This window comes from Hermetia illucens, chromosome 2 (assembly GCF_905115235.1).
Source record: "Hermetia illucens chromosome 2, iHerIll2.2.curated.20191125, whole genome shotgun sequence".
NCBI classification, from domain to species: domain Eukaryota; kingdom Metazoa; phylum Arthropoda; class Insecta; order Diptera; family Stratiomyidae; genus Hermetia; species Hermetia illucens.
Genome location: NC_051850.1, coordinates 176,184,810 through 176,201,421, shown reverse-complemented (window position 1 = coordinate 176,201,421; position 16,612 = coordinate 176,184,810). Strand labels below are relative to the sequence as shown.

General features: G+C 45.3%; 1 protein-coding gene across 1 annotated transcript; it reads right to left on the bottom strand.

Annotated features, from left to right (window-relative positions):
• Window positions 1–1,594: 1,594 nt before the first annotated feature.
• Window positions 1,595–16,524, bottom strand: LOC119649769 (citron Rho-interacting kinase). The gene is made up of 4 exons (XM_038052069.1): window positions 16,058–16,524; window positions 15,730–15,974; window positions 15,314–15,664; window positions 1,595–6,544 (listed from the first exon to the last, which is right to left on the bottom strand). Exons 1-4 carry the CDS (start codon window positions 16,269–16,271, stop codon window positions 1,922–1,924), a joined length of 5,433 nt encoding a protein of 1,810 aa, XP_037907997.1. The 5' UTR covers window positions 16,272–16,524; the 3' UTR covers window positions 1,595–1,921.
• Window positions 16,525–16,612: the final 88 nt, after the last annotated feature.

Sequence of the window (16,612 nt, the reverse complement as noted above, 5' to 3'; positions counted from 1 at the left end):
GAAGAATATTCTTTATCGTGGGAGTAAATCTGTCGGACTAGCCATCCCCAGACATTCTCTATAGGATTCAAGTCTGGTGAGCAGGCTGGCCATTCAAGTGTGGCTATGGAATTCGCTTCCAACCAGGCTTTAGTGGACCTACTTACGTGTACGCTGGCATTATCTTGCTGGAAAATTACTTCATTGCCCTCAAAAGAGTTTATAAAAGGAAAGAGATTATCCTGCAGAACATTCTGGTACTCCTGGCTATTCATTCTCGCCGATGTAAATGCTAGACGCACTGTACCTTTACTACAAATGGCTCCCCAGATCATAACTGTTCCACCTCCGAAATTCCTTCTGGACAGATATCGTGGTTCCTTACGCAAATCTCGCCAGTAGCCATCAAAACCATCCGGACCATCTAAGTTAAATTTTTTCTCATCAGAGAAAATTACCTAATCAAAAATAAAAGATAATTTTGCTGAAAACATCCGCCAACAAAAAGGTTATACCTGATCCAATGTCGTGACATGTTATTTCGGGCAAATTCCAGTCGAGCATCCTTATGATGCTGCTGTAATCGTGGTGCTTTCCTCATTTTTTCCCGTACGAGATTAGGATTTCGATTTATTTCCCGCCATATGGTCGGAATCGATACAGAAAGCTTACATTCGTTCCTTATGCCTCTTAAACTGTTCGTGGAATTTGAAGTCGCTTTGCTTATGAAACGTCGATCTCTATCGGAAAGCACTCTAGGTCTTCCTTTTCGCTTTTTAGTACCGTAATTGTCCACATTATTTAAATAATTACGAACTACTCGATCCGATCTGCCTATTCTTGACGCTATTTCGCGTTTTGATATACCTTCTTTAAATAAGGCACTAATTTGCCCTTTTTCATAATCGGTAAGCTTAACCCCTCGTGGCATATTTAAAAAAAAATAATCAATGAGCAGAATCGATCAAAAGAAACTAACAATTTTACAAAAATATGTTTTTTCCGCAGCCTACAAACAGTATCAGTCGCGCGCGGTTATACTTTTGAAATAGCACAAAACCGGTTTTCTGTGAAATATTTCTGAACGGTTGCGACTAACACCGTTAGTCGGTATATTTCGAACAACAGACTATTACACTAACTGCTGAAAAAATGAGACAGCTGCATCTATATCGAAAACTATAGAACTTAGAATTTTGCCGTGCGGTTTTAATTTTGAAAAGGAGTGTATAGCTCTAGCTAAAGTCAGGCTACGGACACCGGACAAACCATTCTTTGGGGACCTCAGAGAGACTTCTAGCTGCAGGTGGGAAAACTGCTTTCCTTAGTGAATGCTAGGGGCTGACTCTTAAAATCCGAGCCAGGGGCACTCCGCCGTCTTGCTTTAATAACAGCAGTCACGGTCTTAAGAATTTGTGGCATAAAAACGACGCACCACAGCGCTAATTAGGTTCCTCCGAGCGACCACTGATACCTACCTACCTACCGAGACGATAGTCTGAAAGCCTGTTGACTCCATCCGAACTAAAGCCTATTACTGGTGAAATTGATCTAGATCAGCCTACCCCACACACCTAACGTGACAAAGGCTGAAAAGGAAGAAAAAATACGAATATTGCGTTTAAATCTTTATTCAAACAATTTGGTTTTGTACAAAAATGGAACCGTAGAACAAAAATAATGATTAAGGCATTTAATAAATTATCATTTCAATTATGCACAAATAGAAACTTTTATATGAATAATTATTCACTTATCAATTAGCACGAAAAACTCTTAATTTCGTTGAAAAGTCAAGTTGTCAAATAAAACAAAAATAATAATAAAACGTTTCAAACTTTGATTTAATATCATATTCAAGAGTTGTCTCTTTTAATTAACGTTGATAATTTCTTAAGTAACTCTTGCATGGCCAAATGGCATTACGAGTTCCCCATTCAACCTATGTTTCGCTCGACATCCCATCCGCCAATGATCTTATATCCGAGCTAACTAAGCTCGCAGAGTCAACTGTAATGCAGGTAGCTTGGGATGACAAAGTCTCCAACGAAACATTTGTGTTACTCTTAAATGCCTGCACGCCGTCTATCAGATAAAGTTCTTGCTCATCGGTTTCTCTCTCTGTGGCCGCGAGGTAGACACTCAACCTTCCCTGTTCACACAACAGAGCGGGCATATAGAAGTTCATGAAAGTCCGCAATGAGTTCTGCTCCTCATCCTCACTAGAACTTGGTGCTTCGTTGCTATACGACCGATGGATGCGAAGAACTTGCAAAATCTGGAAGTGCGATATATACAAAAGCGGCTCGCGGTAAATAAATCCTGTAGGGGTGTAGTTCCAATTCAGATCATAAGGCCGCGATCGGCAACCATATTCATCAACAAAGATCCCGCATTCGGTGAAACAAAGAAGGAACTCCTGAGCACTGATACGGAAAGCAGCCATCGGTTGACACGAGCGCGTATGCACCATCGAAGCGTCCGATATATCAACAAACTCTTCCGCAGAATACGAGTTCAAATCGATTTCGAAAAATTTATCAGAACCGACAATTGCTGAATGTTTTGTGAATAGAATGGACGAAACCGCAGTGGCTGTGTCCAAAGCTCGATCAGGCCTGAAGCGATACATCTGGAGATCATATTTTAAGATTACTATACGCGTCGAGGTAGCCGCAATTGCTACCGCGTCGTTCAAGTCCCCGACCTCGTTGGAGATCTTCACCAGGTGCCAAAGTTCATTACGAGCACGATTAGCGAATGGAAGATCAAGAACCGTCGCTTCCAACTTAGGCTTCATGCACGCAATCGTCTGACATCGTGCCTGCAGGTGCCGAAGGTCGCACTGATATAAATATTCGCCGTTTGCTCCAATCAGGATTGCTTTCAGAATTCTCTTAGAAATAGCAATGTAATTCACACTCTCTATTCCCGCGATATGAACTAGCTCGGCCGTTTCAAAGTGATATGAGTAGAGTCCGGTGTTGCAACCCAGCAGAATCACATCATCACTCATTTCATAGGCGCAATTCACCTTCAATCCCGGACTGAAAGACTTCGCTTGGAAAATCAACTCGCCTAAGTAAGAGGCGTTGGCTTCAACGGACAGACCGGACTCGGAGCTTCCCGCTGGACAAAGGCTATCAACCGACTCTCCAATGTTGAATTTTGTTGACTTTTCTGCTTTGATATTCATCGGGACAACTTCACCATCGCAGGAAGTGTGAACGCCGCTTCTACATTTTCTATGCACTGAAGTCTTGCATTCCTTGCACCTCCAATATGGACTTCCTGGCAAGATAGGCTGGAAGCAAACTTCGCAGGTCATACTTTCCGTATTTTCCAGGGACAGCTCAAATCGATGTGTTTGATATGTTCGGCGCTTACTGGATGCAGTTGTTTCCGTACGTTTGACAGAAACCTCAGATGATTTCCGAATAGGGATGTTCTTTGGAGGTTCCTCTTGAACTCTCTCTTCCTTCTTTGGAGACTGGTGTTCACTACTCCTATAACTTGTCAACTGAGCCTTCGTACGTTCCAGTTGTTCTTTCAATGCCTTACTGTGCGCCCGTTCCCGTTTTAGTTCTTCCTGTAGCGTCCTGTATGTAATTGTCGATTCTATCGCGTTCGGAGAAAGGTTTTCCTTTCTCGAATTTGTCGTACTCGTTCCAAAAATCATATCCGCAAGAGTTTTCTTCTTTTTTTGCGACAAATCCTCTACTTTGAGCTGGAGATAGTCAATAAGTTTCTTATGCTGAGATATCGTCGCTTCAGACTTGATATCGCGTTGAATGTTATAATTTTTCTGCTCTTCCAACTCACCATTGAGCTGCTCCACTTCCTGCTGCAATTCTTCAATATTATTCTTGGCTTCCCTACATTCGCGGGCCAACTTATTCGCTTCCTCCTTTGCAAGAAATAGATCAGTTAGAATCCGCGTATTCTCCTCTTTCAGGACTTGTATTTCTTTGCTAAAGTTCGTGTTGACGGTCTGAAGATTCACCGTGTCTGAAGAAAGCACTTCAGTTCTTTCCTGAGCCTCAAACAACGCACCAGTCTTCTCAACGAGCTCCCTTTGCTGTTCCACAATCTTTTGGTGACACGATTCTAAGCTTGCTTTAAGCTCCTCCACGTCTTGTTGTAAGTTCTTCAACTTTGTTTCAGCTGCAATTTTCGCAGCCGCCTCCACATTGATGGATTGTTTCAACTTGCCAATTTCCTCATCTTTCTTCCGCAGATCCTTCCACAAATTATCGATTTTCTCGGCACTTTCTTTATTTCTTTTCATTTCGGTGTCTAACATGACTTCGATTTCAGAGAGTTGAGTGTCAGTTATGCTGCACGCGACTTTCAGCATCTCATAGTTGTCCTCAGTTTGTTTAAGCTTCATTTCCAGTTGCTGGTGATTATCGTTCAAGCAAGCTAACCTCTCCCGCTCTTCGGTAAGCTCACGAAGCAGCCGTTTATTTTCGAAATTCACCGAATCGTTCTTTTGTAGAGCTTGGAGCATTTTCGCGCGACATTCTTCCGCTTTCTCTTCCAATTTGTGCACCGTCGATATTTGTTCGATGACTTCCGATTTCTCCTTCATGCGTTCTTGCTCCGCTTTCTCCCACCTTCCATGCTCCTTCTGATTGTCCGCCTTAAGGTTCACAATCTCCTCCTTCAACTCCTCGATTTTCGATTCCTTCTGACTGAGAAGCGCTTCAGAAAGTTTTAATTTCTGCTGAACTTCATCCCTCTCAGCCTGCACTTTCTTAATTCTCTCCTCAGTCAACTCCATTCTCCTCTCGACACGTTTCTTCTCCAGCTTCAAGTCATCCACTTGCTTTTCAACCTTCCACAAAGCCAAACTCGCTGTCCTTGCCGCTTGACGTTCAACTATCATTTGTTCTCGTGCCGTTGTCAGTTCGTCCTCAAGTTTTTCATTTTGTTTTTCGAGCATATCACCAACGGACTTTGGTTGCTCGCTAAGCTTAGCAATCATCTCTTCCAATCTGGACACTGCGGTTTCTAGCTGGTCAGCTCGTTTCCTTTGCGCATCTTCATTCTCTTTGGCCGCGACTAAGTCATTTCGAAGTTGCTCTTCGACAGCATGAAGGTCTGTGAGACTCGCATGAGCAGTTCTGTATGGCGACGAGAGTCCGCTCTCTAATTCATAAGACCTTCGTCGTTCCTCAAGGATTTGCTGCTCATGTTTCACCTTCTCAATTTCCACCTTCAGATTTTCACACGACTTCTCAAGCTCGTCGGAATGTTTTTGGAGTTCTGCACATTCGGCGCGGAGATTATTATTCTCCTCAATCTCCCGATTCAATCGCTTCTTTAGATCTTCGATATTTTTCTCTGTTGCTAACTTCGCTTGTCGATTGCTGTTCGTCGAACAAATTGATTCATCCAGCTCAGATCGAACACCGCGGAGCTCATCGCTGAGTTTTGACTTTGTTGACCTCTCTGCACGCAATTTGTCCTGTAACTCAGCAATTTTCGACTCGTACGCTTCAGCAATTTGCGCTTTACTTTTTTCAAATTCAGTTTTATCAGACGAACTCTGGTCCTTGTTCGTTCTTAGCATTTCCTTGTAGTTCTCAATCTTTTCCTGGAGATGAGTGCACTGATCGGACTTTGTTCTCAGCTCATCTTCACATGCTTCCAATTTTTGCAGGATGTTTGCAATTTCCGTTTTCTTTTCAGAAATAAGTTTCTCATAATTCTGATCCGAAAGCTGCTTAGCTTTCTCCCACTTTTGGTAGGTCGAACTAAGAACTTGTGAGATTGTGGCGTCACTTTTCAATCTCATCTCCTCCTCAATTTTCAAGGAACTCTTCAATGTTTTGACTTCCGTCCTGCTAGAAGCGAGCTCTGCTGTTTTTTCCTTCAATCTTTCTTTCATGTTACTCAACTCCTCCTTGGTATCCCTCAAAATCTTACTAACCGAATCCGTTTGGTTTGCTTTGCTTTCAGCTCGTACAAGTTTCTCTTGCAATGTCTTAATTTCCTCAGTCTGCCCTTTATTCGTTCGTTGCAATTCTCGCACTTTCGCATTCAATTTATTCAATTGCGGGGCAAGACTTTCTTCCTCCTCGGATATCGCATCCGTTTTTTCTTCGTGTATAAACCCATAACCAAGAAAAGGAAGATCATGACCAGAAAACTCATTGAAATTTCCCATTTTTCTAGGGGCTTTCACGAAAGTGCTACGCCTGCCTTTGATACGCTCGATATCTTCAAAATTCGATACATCGTCGTCACTGCTAACAGATGGAATTATGGGCGGGACTGTATGCCGAAGATTTTCCCAGTCAACATCCTCAAAAAATTCATGCTTTCGTATACCAGGAAATGTTAAACGATACCGTGATTTGGTAATCAGCCCTTCAAGCAAATTTCGGAATGGTCGACTGAGAGTAACGTCTTGTGGGTATGTGAGCTTTTCAGGTTCTTTTCCGTCACAGAAACTAAGGATTTTCGAGTAAGTTTCGTGTACATTGTCATCGTGAAAAGGTGTCGTCTCGCAAACTAATTCGTACCCGATGATTCCCATAGACCAAAAATCACATTTAACCTGAAAAGAGAGAGTGATTTTAGAAGTTAAACGAATGATATTCCCTTCCAGATAGGAAGTAAGGATACAAATATAGGAAACGGAAAGGATAGGCAGATCATTTTATTCCATTTTTTCATGTATCCAGCAAACAATTGCCCAAGAAGGTCTTCCTGCAGCAATCCTTTTGCATTTTCAAAAATTCACTTCTCTAAGAACTCTGCCACAAACATTCTTTTCCAATATAATGCTACTCCTTGCTCCCTGCATCACAAACTACGGATTCCTTGGTGTCAGTTTTTCTATAACACCCAATGCCTGAAGAATTCGTCCAACGATACCACCTGCTGATTCTGACAGCAAACAGGCACATTTAGATGAAAGACTACACTCTCCGACAGCGGGACCCTATAGAATGGCAATCACCTCCTCAGAATCGTTCCCGTCGTAAACCGCGTATGCCAGAGCGCCTTACGGATTTCGACCCGGGTCGAAAAATAGTAAAGCTTTAGTCAACTGCGGAAGCTTTTAGTAACCGTTTGAAAAATAGCGTCTCTATCACTACTATCTGCATCCCCCGTCCCTCCTTCGTTTTTCTCCAGGCTGAAGCACCCAATGAAAGGACACCGTTCCAGTTAACCACGGTTAAAATATATATTCATGCCCCCTCCACCCTAGGTTCAATGTGCGGAGTTCCAGCTTGAAAGTTATTAGATGGGCTGCTACTTTCCTGATAAGCGATGTGTCAAAATCCCTTTCGTTGTATTGCACCCTAGACTTTTCCGCGATTCTGTAGTCCTAACGCGTTGTGATCGCTCCAATTCGAATTGGTAGATTCCCTTAGCGTTAGTTTATCGTGTCCTTTTATTTTCCGAAATGATGACCCTATAAAACTGCCGAAAAACGACTTTTACTTGCAGACCACTGTACAGATTCTGCATTCTGTGGTCTTGTAGCCTTTGAGATTTCTGCTTCATAGGGACAAAGTAGTCTTACCGTTTTTATATATAACAAAGCCGCTTCGTTTGAACAAGAAACTGGTAGCTCCCTTGTGTCTGCATAAAGCTACTGACCAAAGCTGTCCCACCACCCCCAATCCTGTGCAAGTAACACCTGAAAACCTCCATGCCCGCTTGGAAGTTGGGTAAGGAAGTAATCAATCTCACCGTGCGTTCGGTTCAGCCACGGATCTAAATTGTCAATGTGTCCCGCAGTCCATCTATCTCTTGCCTCCTTTTGCGTTGACCTTCTTCATGGCCAATCAACTCTCTTAAATGTTCGTCTTACGAAAGCCGGCCATCGTCTCATTCGGGGTCAGGTAAACGCTAAAAAACGTTATCCCTAGACGCCGAATCCAGACAAACCCATTCCCTCGGCCTTGGCCAAAAATACGAAGGCGAACGTCGCCCCGAGATGCCATGAAACCGGGTTGCAGTTTGGGTATTGCTCGCTAATTAAATGTAAAATGCGGATCATGCTATTCGCAACCTAGCTTTTCCAGTTCCGCCTAAAGATTGGAAACCGTCCTAAGCCCGCAGCGTGTGCGACGCTCTCACCAGACGCTTCATTGCAGGACTTTGCTTGGTGATTTACTTGGCCGCATCTCCGGCATGTTGTTCTCCTGTGTCTCCCTTGCAAGTTGCTGACGTGTATCCATAGTCCACACAACTGTAGCACTTGGTGGGGACTATCCGCATTCATACCCTGTATACTATCCATATTGCTCTGGGATTTCCACTATGGTGGCCTCCTTCTCTTCGAGCTTTTCTGTGAGGTAGTCAAGATCTCGGATTTCTAGAGAGCACATAGACTGTAGACTAGAAACAATAGCCTTCTCCCCCAATAACCCCTTGTCCGCTTCGCAGAACGTACTCTTGCTGGTCATCTTCGGGCCCAGTTTGACGAGGACTCCGCCACCCTTCGTTTTATATATGAAAAACACCTCTACTCCGTTGTCTTCGGATTTCATCCTGTAGCGGATTTCACTAAGGACCTCCGCACATATCTTGCCTTCCGTCGGCTTAATGAGTAGGGCCGAGGGTCTAGTCCTTCTTCGTTTCCTCGTCTTTCCTGCTACTTGCTTTTGGTTTGTAGCCTCCTTGTCTTCTTGCGTTTGGTTTGTAGCCTCTTGACTACTTGCTTTTAGTTTGTAGCCTCCTTGTCTTTGGACAGACGGGTCTCTGGCGGCGTAGTCAGTTCTTTCCTTTTATCCTTCTTCGCCTTTTTTTTGGGCCCTGGAAACTAATTTGATAAAGTGTTCTTCGGGCACATCGTCCTCTTTCCGTTTTTTCCCCAGTTCGTTTTGCAGTGGGCTATCTGCGGTCCGTTTAGCACTAGCAGTGTTCTCAGCGGGGAGTGCGGCTGTTTCTGATTTCCAATCGTCTTCTGCTGCTCTCCACGTTCGCCTGTAGAAGGAGATACGGTCCAATAGTTCCCCCAATTCACTTTTTGACGCCTTTGCTGACGTTCCTCTGGAGAAACGTCGCCGACCGCATACGCTTCACCACTCCCGCGCATTTCTTAATGAGCCTTTCCTCTTCGGCTCTAATTAGACGGCCCCAGCAGTTCTACTCGGTTCGTGTCCGAATCCACCTGCTCAGAACTAGCGATTCTGACCGGGCTTTTTTTCGGAACAGGGGCACTACAAGGTATTGGAGTTACTATCCCCGCACCGCCAGCCACGTCACTTAGTAAGGCTCGCTCGGGGTAACGCGGTCTACTAGCACCGGTCCAACACACACTTCCCGAAAGGCCTGTCTCCTGATACACATCACAACTACCACCTTGGCAAAGCTAGGCTCAGATCACCCCATCGACGTCAGCAGAGAACCGTCGACGGTTCTGGGAACTCCCAGTGTGTCCCGTCGTGTACCGGTTAAAAGTCACAGGGCTGCGATGTTTCCTTGCCTAGGATGGCATCAAGACGTGAGAAACCTTCTATGTATTGGTGGACAGCAGAACAGAGAGCCCCGAAAGAGTGTCACAAACTTCATCTAAAGGAGCAGGAGGCGGCATGTAGTACAATGGCAGAGTGCAGATCAGCCAAAACGAGACTACGAAGCGCGATAAACAAAGTAAAGCTTCCTACTAGCAGGACCTAGTCGAAGAGGTGAATGGGGATCCTTGTTCACTTAATGCCGAGCAGATGGTCCGTATTGTCCAGGCACTATTCCCTGCATATTCTATAATGGAAGGTTCCGATGGTTGCTTACTTTTCCCTATAAAAAACCCAAGGCTCAATGGTATCCCGACAGAGGGAAAGACGACCCTGCGTCACCATCTACATACCGACCACTCTGTATGCTTGACGTGGCCGGAAAGTGCTCGAAAAGCTGAGATTTATCCCCAAAACAGTTCCCCAAAACATGCAAGTCGAGGATGCGGTTCATCAAGCGGGGGTACACAGCCGCCGGGCTCGTCGGGTGGTACTTCGCTTAATGTCAGAAATGCCTTCAATTTCATAAGATGGAAAGGCACACTAGACCATACATCCCACGTGCCGAGCTATCTCTTACGGATATTGGGGGATTATCTAAGAAACTGCTCCCTGCTCTATGAGATACTAGAGGGTGAGAGAAGGATAGAAATAACGTCAGACGTAGCGAGTGTTACGCATATGATTTTGTGGCACTTGTTGCCGGACGCACTGTTGAATAGACGCAAAGCAGACTCAGCATATACGATGGAAAAGCGGGTGGATAACTGCTCATGGTTTTAACCTTGCGCTGGAAAAAAACCAAAGCAGTCATGCTGACTGAATAGAAGATCCCAGCCATGTCTCCCATATCAATCGGCGAGTCGATAATAGAGTCAAAACGAAGTAGGTACCTCGGATTGACGCTGGACTCAAGGATGAGTTTTTTTCGAGCAAACCAAAGCAGCAACACACAAGGCTGCAGCCGGCCTTAAGTCGGCTAATGGCAAACATTGAGGGTCCTATATCTAGCAGGAGACGTTTTCTAATGTCTGTTCTTTCTTCAGAGTGATTAACAGTAACACGAACTTAGACTACAGGAAGACCATCACTTCTCTGGGCAGAAACATAAAAGCAATCCTGTCAATAAAAGATCACGTTGATTCTGTTACGAACAAGGATAGGAAGGCAGGGAGAGTTTTAAATTTTGGGACCAGGCCTTACTAGGACCTACATCCTATGGAAACTTTGAAACTACTTATAGGAGCCATAAGTCGCATCCTCCACTAGGCATCGTCTTTGATTGCGTTTAAGTAACTCAAAAAAAAAATAGAGTCGACCCAATATTCTTCGTTCATTGTGAAAAATTGCTCTAGAGAGAGAAGGCTGAAGAACACACATTTAAACACGTATGAGATGACACATTTATTCCCAAGTAATACAAATGACACACGGAAGGCAAAGAAAATAGCCATAACCGAATACAACAAAAGTTTTGACATAACAGGATCGGTGTAACCCCATAGTGGCTTGTTACGCCACGAGACCAACGCAGATTTTCATCTCCATTATCGCGAGGTACCGTTTATTATTTTTTATAGTCGACCAACACTCAGAGCCATAGAGGGTGAGAGGGCGGACGATACTGCGGTAACTTTTCGATTTGAAAGGATCGTTGATACGTCAATCACAAATAACGCCAGTTGTGAAATGCTACTTCATCCAGGTTGCGTCAATGCGCGAAGCAGCTTCATAATACAGTTCACCATTGTCTGATAGCATTGTTCCGAGAGATGGAAATCGCTCAGTTCTGCGTAGGTCACTGTCATTGACAGTGATAGTGCGTGTTTCATTAGGATCAGTCGTTAAAAATTATGTTCTATTCAAATTCAATCCGGGACCGCATTGCATGAGGCGATCATTCCATTTTTGGACAAGTTGACAATATCAATAACAAGAATAAAGGGGTGTGGTAAGAGGGCGCTTCCTTGATGAACACAGACAAAGATCCAAAACGGTTTTGATATGCCCGCCACAGTTCGGAATTAATTTTTTTGGATCATGGTAGAGAACAGGAGTTCTTCTGATACTAGGTGTTGCCGCAGAACATACCAGATAAGTCGCAGTCAAATGTCTTCTCAAGATCTATGCAGTCAAATGTCTTCTCCAGATAAATGCAATGTAAAGAGAGCGATGCTTCTCACGACGTTTCTCCAAGACTCCAAACTACGGCGCGGGTATTGCGTCAGTAATTCCGTAACTTTTGACAAACACCACTTGATACTGATCTACCTTTCTTTTTCTATATTCGAACTGTAGTGTGCTTTCTTGCAGGTCAGATAGTGTTCTACCTTCCTGAATGACCCGATTGAAGAATTCACTGAGTCACAGCTCCAGCTCTTCGCTTCCCAGAGCTCAAATGCGATGTCGTCAGATCCTGTTGCTTTCCCCGATTTCTTTCATTTTATGCTTCCTCAACTTCAGTGGCGCTGCCTGCAAGAGAGCCTTTGCAAAGAAGTGGAGCTTCTGGCTGAGGATGATTCTCTGGATGTACATAACTGTAATGCGTCCAATCCTGACGTACGGCTCTATTATATGGTGGCAGGCTTTGAGCAGAAATTACAATAGAACAAAGCTACCGGGGCACTGCGGTGCTGCCCGGCAGATGCACTCAATGTACTCCTGCATTTCCTCCCCCTACATCTCCGCATTAAATACTTGGTAGGGTGCAGTGCCGTCAGACTATGCCCTACGGCCGTAGTAACATCCAAGAGGAAGTATCTCGGGAAATCTGGGTATTCCCCACGGACTATGCCATACGTAAGCTGAACTTCAGGAGAAAATTTGCTGTGGACTTTCCAAACGAGACAGTGTGGAAGACCGGTGATGTGTTGCAAGGCTATGACACGGTATTCTTCACAGACAGATCAAAAATAGTCTGTGGAATCGGTTCGGGGATTTTCTCGAATACACGCAAAGTATCCGACTCCGAGTCTCCCAGGTTTCGCCATGTATTCCAGGTGAAAGTACTGGCCATACTGGTAGCCTGTCGATGGCTGGAGCATGATCCGATTCCCAAGTGTAACATAACCATTCTGACTGGCAGCCAAGCGGCCATTAAGGCCTTGTATTCAGCAATGACATCCTCCAGGCTGGTGGGGCATTGCAGAAACGTGCTGAATAGTCTGGGCGGCACGCTCAAAGTCACCCTTCTCTGGGTTCCCAGTCATAGGAACATAGAAGGGGAATGAGCAGGCTGACGGATTGACCTGGCTGTTCTTAGCAGTCCTTCGGGGGTACAGTCGGTGTCTCATTGGCGACTGTGCCAAGTCAAGGAGGATTTGGCCCGCCTATAACAAAACCACCACGAGAGCTCCTGTGCCACACGCGTGCAAATGCATACAAGATTACCACGGCCTGCACGAGACACTGGCCCATTAGGCACTATGCCGTCAGACTCAGCATACCCTACAATTCACATTGCCTAAGCTGCGAAGAAGAGGAGGTAACCCTCAGGCAGCCAGGCTACGAGCACTAGGTAAATCATTCTTTGGAGACCTCAGAGAGATTTCTAGCTGCAGGGTGGGAGAGCTGCTTTCCTTCTTGAAAGCTACGGGTTGCCTCTGAAGATCTGAGCCGGCTGTCCAGACTCTGCCTCTCTTCTCTCATAACAGCAATCACGATCTTAGAAGTTTGTGGCATTAAAACGGCGCACCACATCGCTAATTGGGCTTCTCGGAGCAGCCACTGATACCTACCTATCTTCCTTTTTCCATACTGGAACTGTGGTGTGCTTTCTTGCAGATCAGATGGTGTTCTATCTTCCTGAATAACCCGATTGAAAAATTCACTGAGCCACAGTGCTAGGTCCCAGCTCTTCGCTTTCCAGAGCTCAGATGCGATGTCGTCAGGTTCTTTGCCCAATTTCTATCGTTTTATTGCTTCCTCAATTTCAATGGCACTGACAGAGGGAATTGCTCCAAATGTCGACAGTGTTTGTGGAAGTGGGAGATAAACAAATTCTTCCTTTAAAATGTGTTCGAAATATTGTTCGATATCCTGTGTCCATTGCGATTCAGATCTCACTCAAAGTCTCAAGTGTCCAATTTGTTGTGAAGATTTTTGTAATGAACCGCTCGGGTAACAGCAATCGCTTTCTTTGCTTACCGATTGGCATTCTTGTACATCTCTACGAGGGTCTATATGAGGGTAGTTCACCTGGAGGTTTAGCAGCGTTAGGCAACAATACCAGTTCATGCCGCTTTCATGATGAAAGTCCTGGGGGTTTAACGTGAGTACCTGCCGTGAAGGATAATTCCACGGTCCTCTTCGGACACGGATAGATTTTTGGACCACAATCAAAACCACGTCATGCAAGCACAGCGGTCCTGGTTTATACTGAGTGCAGGCTCAGCATTCATACCACTGGATGCGGGGCCTATCTAACACCTCTGATGCAACTAAGAAGTACCGCACCCGAGTTGTACACCGGAACTCCACGCTCGAACTCCGAGCAGCTCTGCCCGCGATGTAAGCATAACCACAACCACCATGAAACTCCCACTAGGGGGCCAACCGCAAATAACCGGGCCGATAACACATCCTCCAGGAATTCTCCTGGAAATGCCCGCTTCGAAAAACCGAGCGAATGCCCGGTTTGGATTTCACGGCAAGCTTCAGGGGTTTCGTCGGTATGCCGTCCAGACCCAGGATTTTACTCTCAATCTCCAGCAGCTCATCTCTGGTGACTGCCGTATTTGCCGTGACGTTCAGAGCTCGCTGGAGACTGCCAGTGCCTCTCTCTTACTGGGGGAAAAACCACTGGTTTATTTTCAACAAGAGGATAGGACACGCGATCTGCGGAGATGAACGGCCTCTGAATCGTTCCGTCACAAGACAATTGATTTTCCCCACAGATTTATGTCCAAATTATGAGCAAAGCTCCTTAAAACATTTCCTCTTGCTCCGTTTGATAGCTACCTTGAGGTAGTTCCGGGCTTCCTTATAGCCACGATCCTTTAGCCCCGGATCGAACCTACCTATTGCCCTGTAAGCCGTTCATCTGACCTGGTTGCAAGTCGATCATAGTTTGACCAGTTCACTAATCCACCAGTCGTTGGGTCTTCTACTGAATAATGGGCATCTGCGAAGCCTGGACGTGCCACATGCTCTAGCAATGCTGCAACCCTTTAAATACTTACCTTATTTAGCTGGTCTAACCACACTTTTAATAATGTTTGCTCATCGTCGTGAAGGTCTCCTACCTTGTGGCGTCCTCCAAAGGGTAGTTGCTCTTCGCTGACTTGCCAGAACATATTACGCCCCAGGGTAAGGCTGAGTCGGATCTACAATTGAACCAGACCCCCTTTTCGATTCGTGTTTAGATCATCTTCGTTAGCCAGAGCTGTATCTCATTGAGCAAATACTTCTAATAAGCTAAACCCGGTACGATAGTCTCCCTGCTGCCCCTTTCGAGGGCAAGCTCATTAAAGTCACCAGAAACAACCTCTGGGATACGACACAAACCCACCAACCAAATGACTCCTTGCCATGCTAGTTGAATCTGTGGCTTATACCCTACTCTCAAGGTTCCTGTGGGTTCACTTATAATGGCAATCTCCATTTCAGACTAGTAATTCTCCCCCTTTCATGTCCACCTCGAATGTTAGTTAGTTTAGTTTACTGGGGAGAGCCGCAGCTCCGAGCACTCAGGCCATTGTTAGGCCCATTGTACTATCCCCGTAAATCGCCTACAGTGTTCGCAGGCTTTAGCGAATCTGAGAACATTCTCCAGAGGCAGAGAATACGCAGATTCTTCCTTGAAGAAAACCTTGCCAAGGTGTCGAATGTTAGAAATAATCTAGAAAGTTACTCACATCGTGCACTGCCTTGGACACCTTCTGCGTTGAAATCGTTTGCAGCAACTCAGGAGCGATGTAGTCCGGGGTTCCAACTGGTGACAGGCTCATCACTTGCCCGTCCTTATCCATAGCGGCTGCGTTTCCAAAATCCGCCAATTTGATGTGACCAAACCGATCAATCAAGATATTCTCCGGTTTGATGTCGCGATGGACATAGCCCATTGTGTGTAGCGCATTAATTGCCAGAGCCAACTCCGCCAAGTAGAATTTAGCGAGGTCCTCGTCAAAGGCTCCGTTGCGCATCATCAGACTCAGCAGGTCACCACCAGGAAGATATTCCATGACCAAGCAAAGGTGGTCAGAGTCCTGAAGGAAAAAAAAGAGTTTTTATTTTCGAAGAGATTGTGGATGGGGGGAGAGGGGAATTATACCTGAAACGCATACTGGAGGTGTGTAATCCACTCTGTAGCCCTGCTCGCCATAATATCCCGCTCCTCCTTCACCTGCGAATTGGTGATCATCTCCTTCTTTATCTTCTTCAACGCGTAGACATCGCCAGTTGCCTTCTCCGACACCAGGAACACATCCCCGAAGTATCCTTTCCCAATAATCGTCTTCACATTGAAATCGCTGCTGCTCACTCGCAACTTCTCGGTCTCCTGAAGAACCGGACGATCTGAAAAAGGACATCCATCACTGATCATCCGTGAAAGGCGCCAAAAATCTCATAAACAACACTGAGTCGTGCCCAATACATACATTTCGAAACAAACTCGAATATCTGCTTGTCACGCTTTTTGAGCTGCTCCTTATTGCATTCACTGTACAAAAGGCACAGTGCATCGAGCAGGCCCTCACGCGAAAGCGCATCTGCCACCAGTTTCGAGGTCCTCGAGGTGGCCGCCTTCCGATTCAGGACAAGATTGTTTAGTCGAGTCGTGCGCACACTAATTGGTTCGATTTGACTAGACATTTTCGTTAGATGATAAGGGAAACTGATAATTTACTTTGAATTAGTCAAATAGATGCAATAAAAGCCCGGAACAAAGTCATCGCACAACGTAGGACATTTTGAAATGTTTGCACCTTGTAACGAACAAATGGAGAGTGTTATAGGGGTGCCATCGCTCTGGGTGTTGGTAGCTGACGGTTTTTTTGGGATGTATTCCGCAGGGATCTTTTAGAAAGTTAAAATACGTAGATTTACCCACAACAAATCGGCACAAAAACTATCAGAAATTCGAAACGTAGCCTGTTACGCAGCGAAAACCCCCCCGAAAATCAAGCCGAACCGACACTTCCTAACTTCAAATG